Genomic DNA, 21,006 nt, shown 5'->3' with positions numbered 1-21,006 from the left:
AACAAAAAATGGTTCTTGAGGAGATGTAACTGAGAAATTAGAATCATTGCTAACAGCTGGTATTCTCAAACAGAACTTTAAATTCCTTCACAAGTTTCTTGAAAATCGCTATTGATGAGTATCTACTATTACTTATTTTGCTTCTTACATTTTAGTATCAAAGGAATGCTGTCACTTATAAGATTTGCAAAGAAAACCTTTATTTTCCCTATTCATCAATAAATACTGTAAAGTGTCACTGCATCGTTTGTGGAAATGGAGCTCTTAGTCTTTCTCCCTGTGTCTGAAATGTTCAAAGAGAGGAAGAAGAGCTGCATAGATCTGATTGTTGGTTCCTTGGTGATCGAACAACCAGTGATCATTGCATCTCCTCTCCATTTTCTTTCCTTTTCTCTTTCTTAATTTTCCTCTCTTTGTTAAGTTTCCTTTCAGAGTTCCACTATGGCATTAAGCAGATGATTCAGTGGCATCAGTGGGCTGGCATTTCAGTGCAGTGTTGAAGGACTAGAGAACTGTTCATAAAATTTTAAATAAGATCTAAAGATCCATTGACATTGACATGTGCCAGCATTCTCAACAAAAACATGACAGCAAGATTACTGAAATGATGTTTCTTTAATTTAGCTAAATATAAATAGGTTGCTGTGTTTGTGTCTATGACAATAGTAACTATATTTTGAAAGTATTTAATTGTTGTGAAGTACATTGCAATATATTTTTAAAAATTAATTATTGAGGTGTGGAAATTGCTGGCAAGACTTATCCACTCCTCGGAATCCCTGTACAGGTGGTGGGGTGTTTCCTTCTTGAACAGCTGTGATTAGTTTGATGCCAGTACACCTACAGTTTGGAGGGAATTCCAGGATTCTAAACCAGCCACAATGATATCACAATTATGTCAGCCTGAGTGAGGATGGTGTGAGACTGGAAAGGATTTTGTCTCTTGTTATCTCTCTCTCTGTTTTTTACCTGAGTGCCAAGAAGTATGCATAAATACCAGGGAGGAACATCAGTGACATAGTAAGTCATCTTGTTCACATTCTTCTTCAATGAAGACTGTCTGTTGTCCTCCATCTTCTCCATTTTACTGGTTTGGTGAGTGTATCCATCTTCATTCTAAATGATAATTAAAAAGTGTATGACCCACAGAACAATTGAAATTATTTTAAAAATTACTTGCAATGAGTTGTCTTAAATCCTTTCTGACCAGTTTTAACCTGTTGCCATTTATGTTTTGCCAAAAGACATAGAACAATATGCAAAATATTTAATTATCAGGGTGAGTTAATTAGTTATTGAGTTAATCAGAATTTAGGTTGATTTGCAGATTGACTATGGAATTATCAAACATTTAGTTTTAGATTTAATTTAGTTACCCCTGCAAAACTTATTTTTCAGGACAATTGTAGAAATTTAATATTGTGACATCTATTTGAAATTTAAAAAAGTAAAACAAATTTAGGGAATACTCTTCAGCCAACCTCCCAGCCCATTCCTACTTTCAGTTCCTGAGGCAGTGACACACGTTAGAATATAGTTTCACAGCAACAGAAGTCCTTGCCAATAATGCTATTCTCATGCTTGTATCTAGGTGACCAGACGGCGCAGTCTTTTAACTGGTATCGTGCAGTACAGCATACTCTTGCCTCATGTTGAATGTGGGCATTTTCAGGCATGAGTTGTTAGGTAACAATCAAGAACATTCAAAACATGGAAATTGGTGGCAAGACTCGTCCACTCCTAAGAATCGCTGTAAAGGTGGAAGTGTGAACAGCTGTGATTGGTTTGGTGACAGTACACTGACAGTATGGAGGAAATTCTCAGAATTTTTAATCACTCAACAGTCAGTGGCCCAGAAGCTAATTCCAGCATCTCTGATTGAGGTAATGATATCTGGATTACTGGACATGAGCTCTCCCTGATCAATATGACAGCGTAAAATATGAACAAAACTTGCTGGAAAAACTCTGCACATCAAGCAGCATCAGTGGAGAGAATCTATTATTAGATTAGGTTACTTTATTATTAGATTACTTAGAGTGTGGAAACAGGCCCTTCAGCCCAACAAGTCCACACCGACCCACTGAAGCGCAACCCACCCATACCCCTACATTTACCCCTTCACCTAACACTACGGGCAATTTAGCATGGCCAAATCACCCCACCTGCACATCTTTGGACTGTGGGAGGAAACCAGAGCATCCGGAGGAAACCCACACAGACACGGGGAGAATGTGCAAACTCCACACAGAGAGTCGCCTGAGGCGGGAATTGAACCTGGGTCTCTGGCGCTGTGAGGCAGCAGTGCTAGCCACTGTGCCACCGTGGTGCCCACAACCTGTAAAATTAATTGTTTCTTTCCACAGAATTTTTCAGCAACTTTTCTTCAGATTTTTAGCATCTGCAATAAAGTCACCATAGTCCAACCTGACCGTAGGGCTGATCTCTCAGAAGAGAGAGATGACTGGTGATGGATTAATTTGAGGGCCACCATACTGCAGGCGAGTGGGGAGATTGAGAAGGAGAGTCCTTTATAATAATGTTAAAGAGTCCAGGAATTCAACCCATGCTGTTGCCATCACTCTCATTCACAAACCAAGCATCAGACTAAGCTAACCCCAGCATTAGCAGCAATTTCCTTTGGCTGAGCCAAAAGCTGGTGCTTGTACAGGCATGCTGATTCATAGTGAAACCACTCCACAGAGGCACATCACCAAATCACCCTTTATTTGTATGTACAGAGTCCTTAACACTGATCCAGCTCTCTCAGAGTGAACTGAACCTCTGACGCTCCTATCTATGTCTGTCAGCCAAGGGTCCCTGATTGGGGCTGTTAATTTGGTTCAATCAGGGAACTCATATTCCATCAGATCCACCTGTCTGACTTCATTACAATCACTACAGCCCTCCCCCTTGAGTCAGAGGACATAGGCTATTTATTTTAATCTATGGCTCCTTCTGGGGCATTTTAGCAATGGGTCAGGTTCCTCCAACTGTGCTTGGATACAGGCAGCGTGTAATGCACAATTGCTTCCCTCTTGCACCTGGGGCATCTCCAAATATAACTCCGAATATGACCACCAAACCTTCCTTCACTATCTGGGTGTATTTACGCTTTGCATTAGCCAAACTTCTGGATGCATATGCTATTGGGCGTTCCTCTCCATTGGGCCACCTATGAGCTAATACTACCTCGATGCCGTATGGGGAGGCATCGCATGTCAATACCAGATCTCTTAGAGGATAATAGCTGTTTCTTCACCTCCCTGAGAGCTATGGCTTGGCCACACAACCATTTCCAAGGCTGACACTTTTTTAGGAATTGGTACAAAGGTGCCAGGGTGATTGCCAGGTCATGTATGAATTTTCTGTAATAATTCACCAGTGCAAGGAAAGACCTCAGCTCCGGTACAGACGTGGGAGTCGGGGCACCTTTATTACCCTCACTTTATACTCCAACGGGTGTAACCCAGTCTTGTCAATTCTGGAGCCCAAGGAGGTTACTTGGGGTGCCTGAAACACACACTTTTCCCTTCTTAGGCATATGCCCTCCTATGGGAAATGTCTAAGGACTATGTCCAAGTTCTCTAAGTGCTCCTATTGGTCTTTCCTGTTATTAGCATGTCATCTAGGTAAACCGTGACTTGTGGTATTCCATGTAAAATGTACTTCATCGTCTGCTGAAAAATTGCACAGGGTGACGATATCCCAGATAGCAGTCAATATATAGGTACAAACTCTTATAGGCATTAATTGTCACATACTTCTGGGACTCCTCATCTAACCACAATGATATGTACACATGGCTCATGTCCAGCTTCGTGAAGGTCAGCTTGCCTCCTGGAATGGTTTGAAGATTCCTTCGCTTCCCAGCCCTTTGGGTTCTGCCTCTACTTTTGCATGTAAGGCAAATGGCACTGGGCAGGTCTTGCAGAATCGTGGAATCACTTTCTGGTCAACTTGCAAGGTGGTTTTGGCTCCTTTGATAGTCTCTAGACCTTCCTGAAAAATGTCTGGGTTTTTAATTAGGACTTCACGCAAGCAGCCATTTTCTAATTGAAAAATGTTAAGCCAATCAAGGTGAATCTTTCTCAACCAATTTTGCCCCATCAAGCTTGGACCCAAGCCTTTTATACAATCAGTGGTAACTGAACCTGCTGCCTGTCATAAGAGGCCAGAACCAAAGTTGTCCCCTTAATCTGTAAAGCTTTCCCGGTGTAGGTTCTCCATCTCACCGAGGTCTTGTGCAAACTTAAGAGTTGGAGTCTGGGGCAAATTTTGTTTAAGATAGCTTTTGCAATCATTGAAACGGCCTCACCATATCGACCTCCATTTGAACCAGATAACCATTTAACCAGATGTTTATTTTGTTTGGTTCTGATTTGGATTTTGCTAAGCAATTTAACTGTTCCAACTGAGATGTAGTTGGACTTTCCAGGGTGTGCACTCTCCTGGATACTGGCTAAGATAGGCTGAGTGGGACCCTTTTGCTGTCTTGTGTCCACATACAAGCAGCAACTACAATAGCCTGCCGGCCCAGGTCCTGCAGAAAACTTTAACCATTTGACAAGGTTTGGCTTTGTTTTAGGATTTTGTTGTGGGCTGACCTAGAGTCCCTTTATTCAGGATATATCCTGAGTAAAGCTATGCAATTGCCTTCACTCAAGTGGTGTTACCCAAGCTCAATCACCCTGGTAATGGAATCCACTTCCATCAGAATACCCTGCAACTCAAGCTCTACTTGCCACATTTTCCAATGATAAAGCTGGTTGTAGATCCTGTTGGTAGTCCAGCTGGGCTTCAACTGATAATGCTTTTGCATTATTACATCATTAATTCCACATACCAAACAGTCTCTCAGTATCTCAGTAAGAGTTAAACCAAAGTCACATGTTTCTGCCTGTCATCTTAACCTAATCAAAAATTCCAATATGAGTTCCCTTGGTTCTGGAGTTGCTGAGTAAGACCAATAGTGTCTCAGAATTAAAGGAGGCTTTGGGTTGTAATATTCCTTAACTAAATCTGCCAACTCTTGAAAGTTTCTGGTGCCTCAGGGAAAGTCAGGCTTCTAATAACTGAAAAAGCAGTGGGTCCACAAGTGTCAGGAGAATTACGCATTGCTTTTCAGCTATCCCGATGTCATTTGCCCAGAAAAAATAACACATTCTTCCCACATTCTGGGCACAGTCTTCAACAGCAGGATCAAACAAGTCTAGCTTTCAAAATCACAGCATGATGCCAGAAATGTGTACCCCAACACAAAGATAACTATTGCGTGTGAATTTCTTCAGGAGTTTGCTTTTCTCTTATTGCTATTGAACTAACTCCACAGAGGCCAGTATCCCTTCACCAAGACACTCTTTATTTAAACACAGAGAGTCCTTGACACTGATTACTCTCCCTTCGAGTCAACTCTCAGCATGAACAGGATGTCTGACACTCCAGGGGTCCCTGATTGGACCAGATTAACAGCCCCAGTCAGAGAACTCACACTGTACAAGGTCAACCTGGCGAACCTCGTTACAATCACTACACACTGGGTATTTGAAAAGAAAATGTAGGGTTAGGGTTCAAGTTAAGGTTAAGGTTAGAGTTCCCCTAATGACAGAATGAACTTCCTTACCAGAACTTTGAAAAGTGATCTTAAGATCATCTCCGTGATTACAAAATAAAAGCCTTATGATAGGTACTGCAGTTATTTCTGGTTAAAACCATCCTCAAACATTGAACAGTGGAGAGAGAACAAACTTCTTTTGTGTGTCTGGAGTTTCAAGACAACATTATGCAAGGCCTATGACTTAAATGCTGGTGTGTGAATGATGTCTTTATGGCTGAATTCGGCTTCACGAAATCACCATTTTATTTCATAGATTTATTGGAAATTGGGATGGCAGATCGAAGATTTGGTACCTCACAGAAAATCCTCCTCATTTCTTAAGCATATTTAGTACATATGGGGCAGGAATATTGAGAAGGGGTCAAGGAGAATATACTGAAAGGTATGGATTCCTATGTTAACATAAAAGGAAAGTTGGTGAAGAACACAAAAACTAGCAACTAGATTATTTTTCAGGAGTACAAATGAGCAACAATTACATTTTATATCAGTAGCAGAAAAATTCTCATTACTTTTCATTAATATTTACTGGAACATCATCATACTTACAATATAAAGAAAAACACATTATTTCAGAAAATAATTGATACTTACTATATATCCATAATTATTTAGCCCATGGACTTCTTTCTCTGAAGACATAGCAATTCAGACCCAGCCTTACAACTGTAAGCGTTTACAAGCAACTCCTTCAGGAAGACATGCAGCAAATATTTAATCCCAGATAATCACAAGGACTGGAACTTTTCTTTTGAAAAACCTATTGTGCAACCTCAGGAGTTAACCGCTCATAAAAAGAAACTCTTCATAGTTCTCTAGATGAAAGATATCATTCCTTTGAGAGTACAGGGAAGGAAGAAGAGTAGTTAAAATTTGTAGTCATATCTTGAAGAAGTTCTCCCCAAAAATAGCAAACAAATATTGACTGTATAGTCTGATTAATCATTGAATCCTGCAAATTCGAACAGAGCTGGAACTCATAAGCACTCAGTCCACTGTAACAGAATAAACCTGATGCTCATGTGGCATTTCAGCCACTCCCATCCTTTCATAATAGAAAATAAAATTAAAATGCTTACAATACAAGACTGTAATGTGACAGTAATGCCATCATAAAAGTAATCTGCGATATGCAAACATGTCAAATATGACTTTTTTTTAGGAATTTAGATAAAGTGTGACTGTTAGATAAGGATGGAGATAATTTTTTACACTGATGGAAATGAAAGTTTGCCTGTTTATTTAATGGGCTGTGAACCACTACACCAATTTTACACCTGAAAGAGCCCAGCTTGAAAACTTACCCCTATATATCAGAGATGTCACTTCAGCCATAAAACCTATATGCCACCCTTTGCATTGCTGCTACTACGGCCTGCCTTTTGATTTACATCTGTAAAAATGAGCTAAGAAACACCAGACATTGTTATACTTGCAGACGTGTTTTGCAATATCATCTGGACAAATGATAATGGAATCATGGCATTGAAATCACATCTAACACTGAAGTAAATGTACATACATGATACATACCATTTGGACATTCCTATGTGTAGGAGCATAACCCCCGACTGGAAATGAAAACTCAGGAGGCAAGCAGGATTCAGGAAAGTGGAAGAAGTTTATTCAAACAGAAACCAGTTAATGCATGCAAAGGGCAAAAGGATCTTTCCCGAATGTGACCTTGACATGAGAAAGCAATTTTTCCCTTTATCTTTAGCTCAGATCGGAAGAGAGATCGATGACACATTCTAATTGTATGATCACATACAATGTGGTTACAGCCCTTCCCTCTGAAGGCATGCACCCAATCCTGTAAAGCACCTAATTGATGATGGGCATTCCTATAGACAGCCCAGGCTCTCATGATCTTCTAGTGTTCAACAGACACTATAATCTCTAGGCTTTGGGATCTTTTGATGCATTGTATTCATTTGCATTCCAAAATCAATGGCTATACTCTCTCTGATCTGTCTCAGATTGGCTTATCTCTAAGGACAGTTTGAATTTTGTTGTTCATTGTATTCCATTCAGTTACTCTTCTTGTATTTCCCACTGTCCTAATTATATATGTAAACATACAACAGACTAGTTGCTATGAGATTGTAATATTGATTTCTGTTCTGAAGTTAGTTATGAAGTGTAAAGTTAGATACAGCTATTTCTACTCTTTTTACTTTGTGATTAATGGGCCGTGAACAATCTATTTTATTCAGGGTGTTTGAGAAAATGTTTCCTAAAGCTAATTAATTTTCACATATAGGCATAGGTCTGGCAGATGGCAGTTAGTTCTGTGGTCTTTATCCAGCTGCCCCGTTCTTTTTATACCTTTGATAACATATCAATATTTCTACAATAAGATTAGTCCTATATTGTCAAAACCATCAGCTTTAAATTTAATAGGTTTTTAGTATCTAAGTACCTGGTTCAAATTGATTAGCTAAATTAGAAAGCCTGTTGTCTTGGTTAAAAAAAGTTACTGCTTGGCCTGCTAATTGTAAGATATCTGTCTTTTAAGGGTTTTGCAGTTGGTCTCTTAAAATCTATCAAAACTATTATTTGATAGGTTACAAGAATGAAAGCCATCCCTACGATTCTCTGGAGAAGCTTTAACTAGAACTTATTGTTTGATATTGTGAGTAATTCATTTCAAAGAAACAGCTACTTACTACAGATAACTAACTGTTGTTCTGGCAGCTGTCTAGGGAGTTAACAAGCCATATCTTGCACCTGGCATTCATTTACTGGGACAGTTATTCTTCCATTAATGAAGCTTGGTATACTCACTTGTTTGTTTCATAGGTGTGTTCTTATCAAAACTATCTGGGATGATTGCTGCTCAGGGCTTGCTTTACTGGCTTTGGAGTAACTCTGTTCAAAGGTACCATTGTTCCACTTAATGATTGGAACAGGCTCTTTGTCCTGTTTATCTCCTCTCAGCCATTTAGTGTTTTAGTGCTGGGGCAGGCTGCCCATCTTTTTTGTCAGCCATTTTGTATAAGCAGACGTGTTGTTTAATTCTACTTTTCCCTTGTTGACCATTTTGTATAAACAAACATGGGTATTTTGGTATAAGCAGATACAGGTCACCCTTACAATATACTGCTTTGTTAACCTGGAAAAATGTGTTCTCCCGGGTCACCCCACAGCAAACCCTCACTCCCACCTCCAACTGCCATAAGCAGCTTTTAAATTCAAGCAAAAAAAATGGTTAACTTGATGGTAGCTCCAGAGATGTATTGGGAGCCTAAAACAATTTTTGATTATTTCATTCTTGTAATCTATCAAATAATAGTTTTGATAGATTTTAAGAGACCAACTGCAAAACCCTTAAAAGACAGATATCTTACAATTAGCAGACCAAGCAGTAATTTTTTTTAACCAAGACAACAGGCTTTCTAATTTAGCTAATCAATTTGAACCAGGTACTTAGATACTAAAAACCTATTAAATTTAAAGCTGATGGTTTTGACAATATAGGACTAATCTTATTGTAGAAATATTGATATGTTATCAAAGGTACAAAAAGAAGGGGGTCAGCTGGATAAAGACCACAGAACTAACTGCCATCTGCCAGACCTAATGGCCCTCAGTTCTTGAGAAAGAATTGCTGGCTCTCGCAATCTCCTCTATATCTTAGAGAAAGCACCATCTCAATAAAAACAGTACCAACAGCACAACTAGTTAATATTCCTGACAGAAGAATCGACAGCGAAGGCCCAGAACATTGTGGAAGACATGTAACCTGGCTATAATAATTTTTTTTAATATGTAAGTGGGAATTATATTTATTGGAACAGTAAACTAGTAGACTCTTGCTTTATTTGGGAATAGTTAGTGGTTAGAGAGGATTTATTCTGTTTGTTAATAGTTTAGTTGATTTGTTCACTGTTAGAGTTAGATCAATATATTGTCACTTGTTGACTTTAAAGTGAGTGTCAGGGATTTATTTTATTTAACCACCAGAAGTTTCTGAAAACCAGATTACACCACTTTTCACACACTTTTTACAGATTGTAAAGTGAGGTGCTCCTGTTTGGGTGTTTTGGTTTTAGTTCTTGGGGCGAGGGTTGGGGTGGGGGGTGGATGTGACCTCCACTTTATAACAGCACCCATAATTTTAGAGTCATAGAGATGTACAGCATGGAAACAGACCCTTCGGTCCAACCTGTCCACTCCGACCAGATATCCCAAGCCAAGCTAGTCCCACCTGCCAGCACCCGGCCCATGTTCCTCCAAACCCTTCCTATTCATATACCCATCCAAATGCCACTTAAATGATGCAATTGTACCAGCCTCCACCACATCCTCTGGCAGCTCATTCCATACACGTACCACCCTCTGCATGAAAAAGTTGCCCCTTAGGTCTCTTTTATATCTTTCCCCTCTCACCCTAAACTTATGCCCTCTAGTTCTGGACTCACTGATCCCACGGAAAAGACTTTGTCTATTTATCCTATCCATGCCCCTCATAAGTTTGTAAACCTCTATAAGGTCACCCCTCAGCCTCCGATGCTCCAGGGAAAACAGCCCCAGCTTATTCAGCCTCTCCCTATAGCTCAGATCCTCCAATCCTGGCAACATCCTTATAAATCTTTTCTGAACCCTTTCAAGTTTCACAACATCCTTCCGATAGGAAGGAGACCAGAATTGCACGCAATATTCCAACAGTGGCCTAACCAATGTCCTGTACAGCCGCAACATGACCTCCCAATTCCTGTACTCAATATTCTGACTAATAAAGGAAAGTATACCAAACGCCTTCTTCACTCTCCTATCTACCTGCGACTCCACTTTGAAGGAGCTATGAACCTGCACTCCAAGGTCTCTTTGTTCAGCAATACTCCCTAGGACCTTACCATTAAGTGTATAAGTCCTGCTTAGATTTGCTTTCCCAAAATGCAGCACCTCACATTTATCTGAATTAAACTCCATCTGACACTTCTCAGCCCATTGGCCCATCTGGTCCAGATCCTGTTGTAATCTGAGGTAACCCTCTTTGCTGTCCACTACACCTCCAATTTTGGTGTCATCTGCAAACGTACTAACTGTACCTCTTATGCTCGCATCCAAATCATTTATGTAAATGACAAAAAGTAGTGGACCCAGCACCGATCCTTGTGGCACTCCACTGGTCACAGGCCTCCAGTCTGAAAAAATTCAGCATCATATTACAAAATGGAAGAAAAAAAATTAGTTGTTGTATAAAGTGGGCTAATTGACTTTCAGCCTGGAATGTGCTATTGCCACAACAGTTTCAATCCGGCTATCTCCTGTTGCATTTATACCAGAATTGCACCTGACTTAAGTTCAATATGTGAAAGAGAGGACTGAGCTACCTGCATAACCTGTTAAACCATCAAGAGGGTGCCTTCACAACTGTGATTATCCACAGCCTTTCAAACATAAGTCTTGTCTGAAATAAGTGGAAAAATCTTCTCAGCAATGCAACTAAGATTCAGCGAGTTGCTATCAGCAGTCTCACGCAGGGAGATCTCTTGCTTCCAAACTTTAGTTGTGGAGCCTTTATCATGGAGTTTACTTGGGACAATCTTATAAATATCCTCAGGATGGATGCAGAACATGATAAGGAGGAAGAGAAAATGCCTCGGATTAGATCACACTTAAGGAGAAGGTAAATAAGAAAATATCTTTCCACAAAGCTATCCAGATCTTTCTGCTCCTCAATAATGTTATGAAGACATCTGCTTGAGGAGCAATTTGTTCATTAAAGAAATGTAGACATCATTTGCTCCTTGTTGCAAATTGCTTCCAATAATAAAACATGGAATAGGCCTTCACAACACTGCACTTCATCATAAAACAAAGCTTCTCTTTGCATATATTTTCGTTTTATAGTTTGCCTTCCTCTTGTCATTCTATGACTATCCTCAGCTTCTCCAAAAGGTCAAGGATGCCAATGGTCCCTGTGCTCTGAGGTATCCTGGTATAAATATTCAGCAGGCTCTATCACTACTGAAGATATGGGAGCAATCAGGACACTTCCTTACCACCAACAAGTGGCAGCTGAGGATGCTGTTGGTTACCAGATATCATACAATGCTACTTGGAGAGAGGGTTGTTTAAGTAAGGCAGATCCTCGCATGTGCTGGCTTCTGCCTCTGTGTACTAACTAATATATGGATATGATGGCACTATATCTGTTAACATCTTCACATCCTGAAGCATCAACACAGGAACAAAATTTGAATCCACTAAAATAAGCTGATAGATAAATGGCATGTCAATACAAATGTTTCCGTTCAGGTGCTCTCCATGTACTTGCAAACTGTCAAGCTGCTGCTCACAGATATCCATCTTAAATCCCTAAGCACAGACAAAGCACATGATCTTTTAAAGGGGCCATGCAATGCTTTCCCCCCTAGCATTTTACAAACACCAAATTCTAATCTCCTTCCTCCCAATCCGCGAGTACTCTACCCAACTTCACAACAGTACTCACTAGAGTACTGCTGCATTCATCTAACTTCATACCAGTAGCCATACATTACAGAGGGTAATAAAGACCTTAGCTTAGCAAATCATGGCAAAATGTCCTCAGTAGTTGGCATGAGGCAATGAGATCACTTCTCATCTTTATTGGCATCCTTTGGATCTATACATACCATCAGTTTTCCAGGTTTGTTCATTGATCCCGTGCTGTTATTCCAACACATAGGAGTTGATTACATCTTTCTTTTCCAGTTCCTCTATCTTGTGTTTCAGACTGGACTTAAGGACTGCTGGAACTCTGCTTCGTGGATGCTGTGTTACTGTTACACTCTCAGCTACTTGGAGATGATATTCAACAGGAAAACAGCCAAGACCTGTAAAAGCATTTTTGTAACCTTGTTGAATTTGTTCAGCAGACAATGATGTCCTGCCTTTAGAAATGCTTCAAATCTTTGTCGGTACCTTTAAGGTTGTCAGTAGAAGCTTTAGGCTTGTTTCAGCAGAAATGTGAAACTTGCTTAAATGTTTACCATCTGGAAATGTATATGTTTGTTCTTCACATTGTATTCGGCTGTCAGTTTTGTTTCTGCTTGTGGGATAATCCACCATCAATCTTTGATGGCTTCGGTTTGGGTCACTGCTTCAGCCACTTCACACGGATTTGTGAAATTTCTGATTTTACATACCGCAATGTCTATTTGACATTTCATATTCACACGATACACACTTTTTGTAGTGATCAATGTAACAGTCATGAGCTATCACCTTTAGATGAGATGATGCCAACCTGTATTGAGTAATTAGTTGGAATCAACATCTAATGACCCTCTAATAGCCAGTTTTAAAGACTTGCTTTGCTTCATGCCGTTAAAATTCTTATGTGTGAAGTGATTCCATTTCTTTTTCCTATCGCACAGTGTATTCCACACTATTATTACGTTCCATGCACTTGATCTCTCTGCTACCCCCTCTGGAAATATATCTTTTTCCCATTACATTGTTCTTGTTAAACTAGACTATCTCTGCATAATGCATCATCTCATCTGCTTCCCCCATTAATATTCTCTAGATGATAATTGACAACCTCAGAGATTCTGCCCAAATTAATAGCTTCCTCGACAGCAAGTTTCTTTTTTCTCGCAACAGGATTTCTTTCTAAGACAGTGCTAGCTCTGATGAAATCATTTTTTCAATAACACAAATACATAAGATTCAGCTAAACGGCTCAATAAGATCACAAACTGAACAATACTTTCCCTCTCTTCCTGAGCTCTTTTATTAAACACAATCCATTCAGAAATAACATTGGAAGCTTAAAGTGGGTCTTAACAGCCTTCCAAAGTCTCTACAGTCTGGCTGTTCTGCTCCTTAGTGAGTTCTCGAGTGCAATATGACTTGAAACGCTGTTTCCCCAGAACCGAGAATAGAGCTGCTGCTCTAATTTGATCCAATTTTATTTTTAACTCTGTGGTCACCTCTTAATTTTTACTATTGAGAAGAATTTCCAATTATGTTTCACATTGTTTTTCATTTTCACTTGAATATGCAAAGACATACTGATGTACCCAGTAATACAAAGTTGCAGACTGCAGTTCTAAGTATTCCATGCTGTTTCTTAAATCGCTGACTCTCATACAGCTTCAAAATGCACACAATTTCAGCTGCACACTTCTGACATGATGTTCCCCGTCTTTTAGTGGCTTCAGCTGTTAAACTGAAAGGAACGATACCAGAGGTCACATACTTATGGCAATTCATACTAAAAAATGTATTCCTTCAAACAGTCAGGTATGAACCCAACACCGTGTTTAACAACATCTTGTGGTCCGGGAAGAGATAGGATCTAGGACAAGGTGATAAGCTTCCTTTGTGGGACCTGAGTGAACACAACTGCTTCTCCCAGCTCCACCAAGGAAAATGTGAAAATACTTCTAGTTCTTCTGTATCTGGTCTTCTCCTGGTGGGGAAATTGCAGTGATTTCCTGGTCAGGTGAGATTTAAAATTGAAGGAGCAATGATGTAATTATGTGCTTAAATAAGGACTGAGTCAGCTTAACCAGACTTGCAGAAATGCTGGACGCTGCAAGATGTTGCAGGGTATTGATCTACCTGTGGTTTAATCTGCTTGCTTGTCTAGTGTCTGCAGAGTGAATTGTGTTATAATCATCCTGTACATTGCTACCTTGTACTATACACAATGAGTTAAGTTGGGTAAGTTGTTGTACAAAGATTCCAGCATCAAACAAGCATTCTGGTGATAATCTCTGAAAGCCCTTAAATTAACTTGTTGGATTTATTCATCATATTGAACATAAAACATTATTTTGTTCTTTGGTCCTGATCATTGATATGTGCAGGAAGTGAGCCAAAGAACTTAAAATGCAAGTCAGATGCACTGAACACGTGCAAGCATACATTCATTACCAATCCTCTCTAGTTGGGTCAGCTGAGAAAAACATTTATTCAATTAGGATGCAATCACTGACTGCAGTCAGTGACTCCACTTTCAGTATTTCCTGCTGATCTATTTTTGAACTTGGCCTTCAATGTTTAAATTACAGTATTTGAAATTTTTGGAGCAATATACGCTGCTCATTTTAAAATTTATTGGACTCTATTTTTATGCAAAATTGAAGTCCGTATTTTCCAATAGATCAACAATAACTTCACTTGGGAATAACTCTAGGATGATTGTTGCTCATGTGATGTCTAAATGTTAAGAAATTATTTTTAATTTTCATGAATTCATAGTTTCTATCAAGAGACCATAACCACATATATATTATCTTTAAATTAGTTTTAAAAAAATATTTCAACTGAGACTGTGGGCGGCACGGTGGCACAGTGGTTAGCACTGCTGCCTCACAGCGCCAGAGACCCGGGTTCAATTCCCGCCTCAGGCGACTGACTGTGTGGAGTTTGCACGTTCTCCCCGTGTCTGTGTGGGTTTCCTCCGGGTGCTCCGGTTTCCTCCCACAGTCCAAAGATGTGCAGGTAAGGTGAATTGGTCATGCTAAATTGCCCATAGTGTTAGGTAAGGGGTAGATGTAGATGTAGGGGTATGGGTGGGTTACGCTTCGGCGGGGCGGTGTGGACCTGTTGGGCCGAAGGGCCTGTTTCCACACTGTAAGTAATCTAATCTAATCTGAGACATTGTATTATTGAAATAAGCATTATTTTGAAAAGCATTGTCATAATATGAAAATAAATCATAAGCATTTTCATTGACAGAGGCAGATGCCCTTTTGAATTTTCCTAAAGATAATGTTACTCAGATTCTGTTGCCAATCCCACCTAGTTAAACGTAATCATAGGACTCCAAACACATGGCAGAGTTGGGATATCTGAGTACCTAGGAGACAAAAGCTACAATGAAGATAATCCAATGACAATTCAGAGCAAGGGGAACTGGGGATAGGCAATAAATGCTGGCCCAGCCAGCAATACCCACAACAAATGAATGAATAAGAAAAGCCTCTGAAATTCTAGCAGATCCTCAATGTGAAAGCAGCAATAACATCTGGCCTAATCTGTATACGACCCCATCCCTAATCTTGAGATGAGGTCAGCATAGTGAATGGAAGTTGCTTTCCACCACTTGTTTATGAGTATTTCTTGTTTTAATTTTCATTAGCTAAAATGTTAATGCAAATTTTTTTACAGCTGTTCAAAAGTTAGGAAGTTGAAAATTGATATGTTGCAACCAGGCCAAACTTTTTATGGGAAAAAGCATCTGCCAATTACCTGTTGGTGGATCAGAAAACCGATAGCACCCAAAAGAGTAATACAAGATCATTGCTGAGTAATACGCCAGCTATAATAACACTCAACATTTCTCAATACTTAAAAATACTATTTCCTCGGGTGGAAAGTTTCTAAAGGATGTTTAATATAAAAAAATGAAGGAAAACATTGTAATTTGGAAAGTTTATACTTGTATTGCTTGTACTGAATTCCTGCATATATTATTTTTATGCACACGGTAAGCCAGTTACCCTCTGGCATGTTGAAAACTGGACAAAGCAACTTCTTTGAGTTTTAACTGGGTCAATGACTACATAATCTAATATGGATGTATTAAGCTTTTGTGAGTGATTCTTTCCAATCTGACTCTCTATTCACGTTTAATGGCTGAAAAACTTATTTTATTATTTCATGTTACAAACAAGAGAGGGAGATAATGGGATAAGGTCCCCCTTTCTCTTCACCTTCAACAAGGTAGACTGCTTTCTCAGTCATAAACACAAAACAGGTTTTCAGGTGCATTTTTAATCAGAAGAAGAACTCATGTTATTCATATAATATTCCAGAATTCATATTTAATGAACACAATCACTGCCTTAAGCACACAGACATAAGCTAAAGCAATGATGGATTCTAGAGGTCAAAACATGTAGCTGAGTTATCAACAGAATATAAAAAGCAAATCGTGATTCAATCCTTTAAAGTGAAGGACAACATAAGTTCTCCTCTCCTGGTTCCCTAGAGAAGAATGAAGTTAGAAATCTCTGGATTTCCTACTGACATTATGGCCAAGGATCTGTCGAGGAGAATCATTTTAGGTGAAGATAAATGAGACCCCCTTGCACTGCTCAAGTTGACATGTTGTAAGACAGGGAGGAATTGTCCCTCCTGACTTGTTGGGTTCCAGACTTCCAGGTTTCACCATGGTTCTTAACATGCATGATCTGTACCTGTAGTCAGTTCTAGTCACACGATCTATATTTCTATTGTCTACTGAGAATGATTTTGCTAGAAGCCATTGCTATGTGATTGAGAAGGGATGGTAGAATTTAATACCAGTTTCTAATTTAACTGGTTTCTTTATAGCTCTCATTGTTAAGTCTTGAATTTGCAGAAAAATCAGACGAGAAGCCCCGAGGTTTTCAATTTTGGATCAGCCCACAAACAATGGAATAGGTGAATTGCATAATAATTTACATTTATGTCCATTCAAGGGAGGGCAACCAACACATAGACATTTATATCTTATGAACTTTCAGCAATATGTTCAGACATGAGTTAATCCTGTTTCTGTGTAAATGTCATATAAGGTCATCTAATCCTCAGTCACCAGATCCTCAATCACCATCTTAGTTTAATTAAGTTGTCCATTTGCCTGTTGTTGTTTTATTTATAAAGTAAAACCTGTCTTTTGTCTTCATGTGCTCAGGGATATATGATGCAATAATAGCAATGAGCAAATTGCTGATAAAATAAGAATAAAAAAAGACCTAAAGATTATCATTGGCTGGGGAGGTTGCTGGCTATGCTAGTGGTCTCCCAAAGTAACTTTAGTAATAACTCAGCAGAACCTCCACAATATCTGCTGGGACCCAAACACCACAGTGTGCAGACTGATGTAGGAGTTTCCACTCATCTCAACCCCATATAATGCCACTGGCAAAGACCAAGAGGGTCTGAGAGTGGGAAATCTCTCAAAAACAGTTCTTGGATTTTTTGGGTCTGAAGAAGTTCATTGGACATTTGAAGATGGTCTTCAAAAAGGTAACCAGGTGAGGAAAGTTCTGTTTAATCTAGGTATTGATAACAATGGTTCTGTTGGAACAGGAACAGATAATATAACATATTAATAATATTATGAACACTTGAGCAAACCTATGGGGAAGAAACTTTTCTGAACAGCTTGGACTAATGTATGAGCAAGATGAGTTCAACGGGCCTGGTTGCCTCCTGACCCCATACTAATTAAATACAATTTCCCAGTCTTCCAAAAACCTTGTGGAGCAAGTATGAAGGTCCCAAGGAAATGTAATGCTGGCACATCTGTGGGACTCAATATCCAAATGATGTTATGTTAGACTTTAGTTTTTTTCAGAAAAGTATGGTAGAGATTGATAATGCGCTAATGTTGATGTTTTATTGAAGGAAGAATGAATCTTGTTTTGCTCTTTGAATATAACACAAATGTTCACGATACCACTGCTGTCTTGGGTGAGAAGAATCAGAAATTGTTGAAGGTCTTGTCACTCCAGGAAGACTGATTGAACAAACAGGTTCAAAGTTCAAAGATACACTTGATTGGCACATGTCTGAGGAAGAGACAGTCAAATAAAAAATGGCTAGAGCTACACAGGAGTCTGAGGGTTGAATCTTGCGTTATTTTGGCTAAATGTGAATTGTGTTGAATTTTTTTTTGGAAAGTTTTTCACCATGAGGCTTAGTAATATTTCTTGCCATGACTTAATTTATTTCAGCAGGTGCAGACATGATGGGCTGAATGGCCTCTTTCTGTGCCATAATTTTCTAGTGGTTCTTTCTTTTTTCAAACTGAAAATATTGATTCTTAATCTTTCTCAATTACGCACGTTGTAAAACACACATTATCACAAGGGGAGACACTGTGTACAGCATTCAATAGAGATGGTTTTCTTCAACCTTTCCTTGATATAGAATTTCTTCCAATATGTTTGGAAAGAAAAATGTAAACGTTTTAGCAGTCTGAGGAATGTTTACCTACTGTCCTTATTTTCTTGGCTTCCCAATCCAAACCCAACATTTCCTACTTTCTTCCAAAAATGAATATTACGAGATCAGCTGGGCTTGAAAACCCACAATAGAGGTTTACATGAGACACATTGCTGAAAATTATTGATTGCATATTCCTGAGGCCACTCAAAGGTGGAAATTTCAGGCCATACTAAAATAATTAAAGATGGAGAAATACTTTGCCTGTAAAGTATCCTTAACTTTAGACTTTTCATTATAGTACTTGGTTCTAAGACATCAAAACTTGCATCCAATATTGCTTGTGTGCCCAGGAATCCCTACTGTTTTTATCACTTGCCCTTGGCATATGTTGAAAGGATTTGCAAATTGATACTCAACCTCACATAGCTGTGTTGTGAATACATTGTTCTTAACAAGTAAGTCCTGAAGTAAGACTTGGAGCATCTAGCTCAGAGTAATGGACGCTACCCCTCTACACAATAAAACCTCCCTATGGTTGCATATAATTTTGATCGCATCATGCACCCATTTCCATGTATCTTGAGAACATTTCTGTAGAAAATACAAGTTGTTCTGATAAAGGTCCGGGACGCTAAATGTCTTCAAGGCCGAGATTGATAGGTTCTTGTTGTCTAGAGGAATGAAGGGCTACGGGGAGAGTGCTGGCAAGTGGAGCTGAAATGCGCATCAGCCATGATTGAATGGCGGAGTGGACTCGATGGGCCGAATGGCCTTACTTCCACTCCTATGTCTTATGGTCTTATGGTCTTAAGGTCAGGACTGGTTGACTTAGATATGTGTAGATGAGATTAACGTTGATTGCACAGGAATCAATCCTATACGGGTTCAGGTAGACATGTGGACTGTCTCCTTGTTCTATGTGCGGTTTGGTAAATAACCACCAAGGATCTGCTTTAGGCAGAGAACTGAAGAAACAGATAGTAGAAGTATGATAACAGCCAAAATAATATGCTGAGTGGACAGTAAAATGTCATACACAAAATAATTCTGATCTTAGCCTATCAATTGCAAATTGGGTACAATGCATAGATGCTGGATAAACACCCAGTGGAGCCTCGGGTGACTGATAGAGTGGAGTTTGCACATTCCCCGGTGTCTGCGTGGGTTTCCTCTAGGTTCTCCGGTTTCCTCCCACTATCCAAAGATATGCAGGTTAGGTGGTTTGGCCATGTTAAATTATTCATAGTATCCAGGGATGTGCAGACTAGGTTAACTAGCTGTGGGAAATGCAGGGTTACAGAGATGGATTGGATTTGGGTGGCATAATCTTTGGTGGGTCGATGGGTCGAATGGCCTGTTTCCACACTCTAGGGATTCTATAATTCTATGATGCTATGAGACAGCAAAGCTGTAAAGGATATTTTACCACATGCACTTACATATGTTATCAGTTACCTGATTATATTTTGCAAATGATTTATTAGACATTACAGATAAAGCAAATTTATTACTTTTAACAATAAGAGAACTCACCATCAGGAGAATACATAACTTATTGAACCACAGGCACGCCCATTGCTTATGCAGAAGTGACTGAGAGAACCTGATTGACTGATTACTTTGTGCAGTTTATCCATCTGCAAATGTGGAGTGCAGTTTCAGGTTTTGTATTTAATAACTTGACATTGAAATCAATTCTGAAATTCATCAGAGCAAACAGAGAAGCAGTTAATCTGACCTTAGATATGTTTTTCAGGAAGGATAATCACATTTTATTGATGCCTGGTTTCCCCATTTCTAATGATGCATGAGAAAGACAAAGTACGTGCTGATATCTTTTTGAATAACCTCATTTTTTGTGGAACAGGTTGCTAATCTGTCATCAGAGGCTATAACTTCCAGATCACCATTCCACGTCATGCATGGCTGACCAGGAGGCTCTTCCCACCTGCTATTGGTGTATTTGAAGTTTTTCCTTGGCCATCAAGATTTGCAAACAGAGTCAAGTCCAGATGCAGGAACATTATCCACTGTACCACAAGACCTCTATTGGTCCTTTAGCCAACCAATTTACTTAAATGGGGTTGATCACAGAAAATTGACTGGAGTTAATGATGATTAGTCATTCTACATTAAATTCCTACCATGATATTCCTTCAATCAGAAATGGTTAGTTTTTCCAAGTTGAGAAGAGACTAAGGTAAAGTTCAGTAGTCACCATGCTGGTCCCATTCATTGGTTATTAAAACAGCCATGCCTAGGAGCCCCAAAGAGATTAAATCCAAGTAGGCAGTATGTGGGCTGCGATTGTAGTTTCTGGATCCTGTAGGGGAAATATCCTACATCTAAGAGTTGCTGGCCACTTAGAGGCAGCATGACCAGGAGCAGTGACCACAGAACATAACAACACAAGAGGTAGGAGCGGGAGTAGATCACACGATTTATTGAACCTGCTCTACTATTCAACATTATAATGGCTGAGCTTGGGCTTCAACACAGTTTCT

The 21,006-nt window shown here is 39.3% G+C and overlaps 1 protein-coding gene across 2 annotated transcripts in view; it reads right to left on the bottom strand.

Moving 5' to 3' along the window:
- The window catches only part of slc23a4 (solute carrier family 23 member 4), a 37,705-nt gene extending 30,531 nt beyond the window's left edge, over positions 1-7,174 (bottom strand). The window contains exons 1-3 of one of the 2 annotated variants that reach the window (XM_072552219.1): positions 7,151-7,174; positions 6,212-6,452; positions 970-1,116 (exon numbers count right to left, since the gene is read on the bottom strand). In XM_072552219.1, the coding sequence (XP_072408320.1) occupies positions 970-1,116; positions 6,212-6,259 (195 nt within the window). In that variant the 5' untranslated portion in view covers positions 6,260-6,452; positions 7,151-7,174. Of the gene's footprint in view, positions 1-969; positions 1,117-6,211; positions 6,582-7,150 lie in introns of those variants that run through there. The other variant, XM_072552218.1, reaches the window with a different exon arrangement.
- Positions 7,175-21,006: the final 13,832 nt, after the last annotated feature.

Source organism: Chiloscyllium punctatum, chromosome 32 (assembly GCF_047496795.1).
Source record: "Chiloscyllium punctatum isolate Juve2018m chromosome 32, sChiPun1.3, whole genome shotgun sequence".
Classification (NCBI taxonomy): Eukaryota; Metazoa; Chordata; class Chondrichthyes; order Orectolobiformes; family Hemiscylliidae; genus Chiloscyllium; species Chiloscyllium punctatum.
This window is presented reverse-complemented; position numbering and strand designations above follow the sequence as displayed.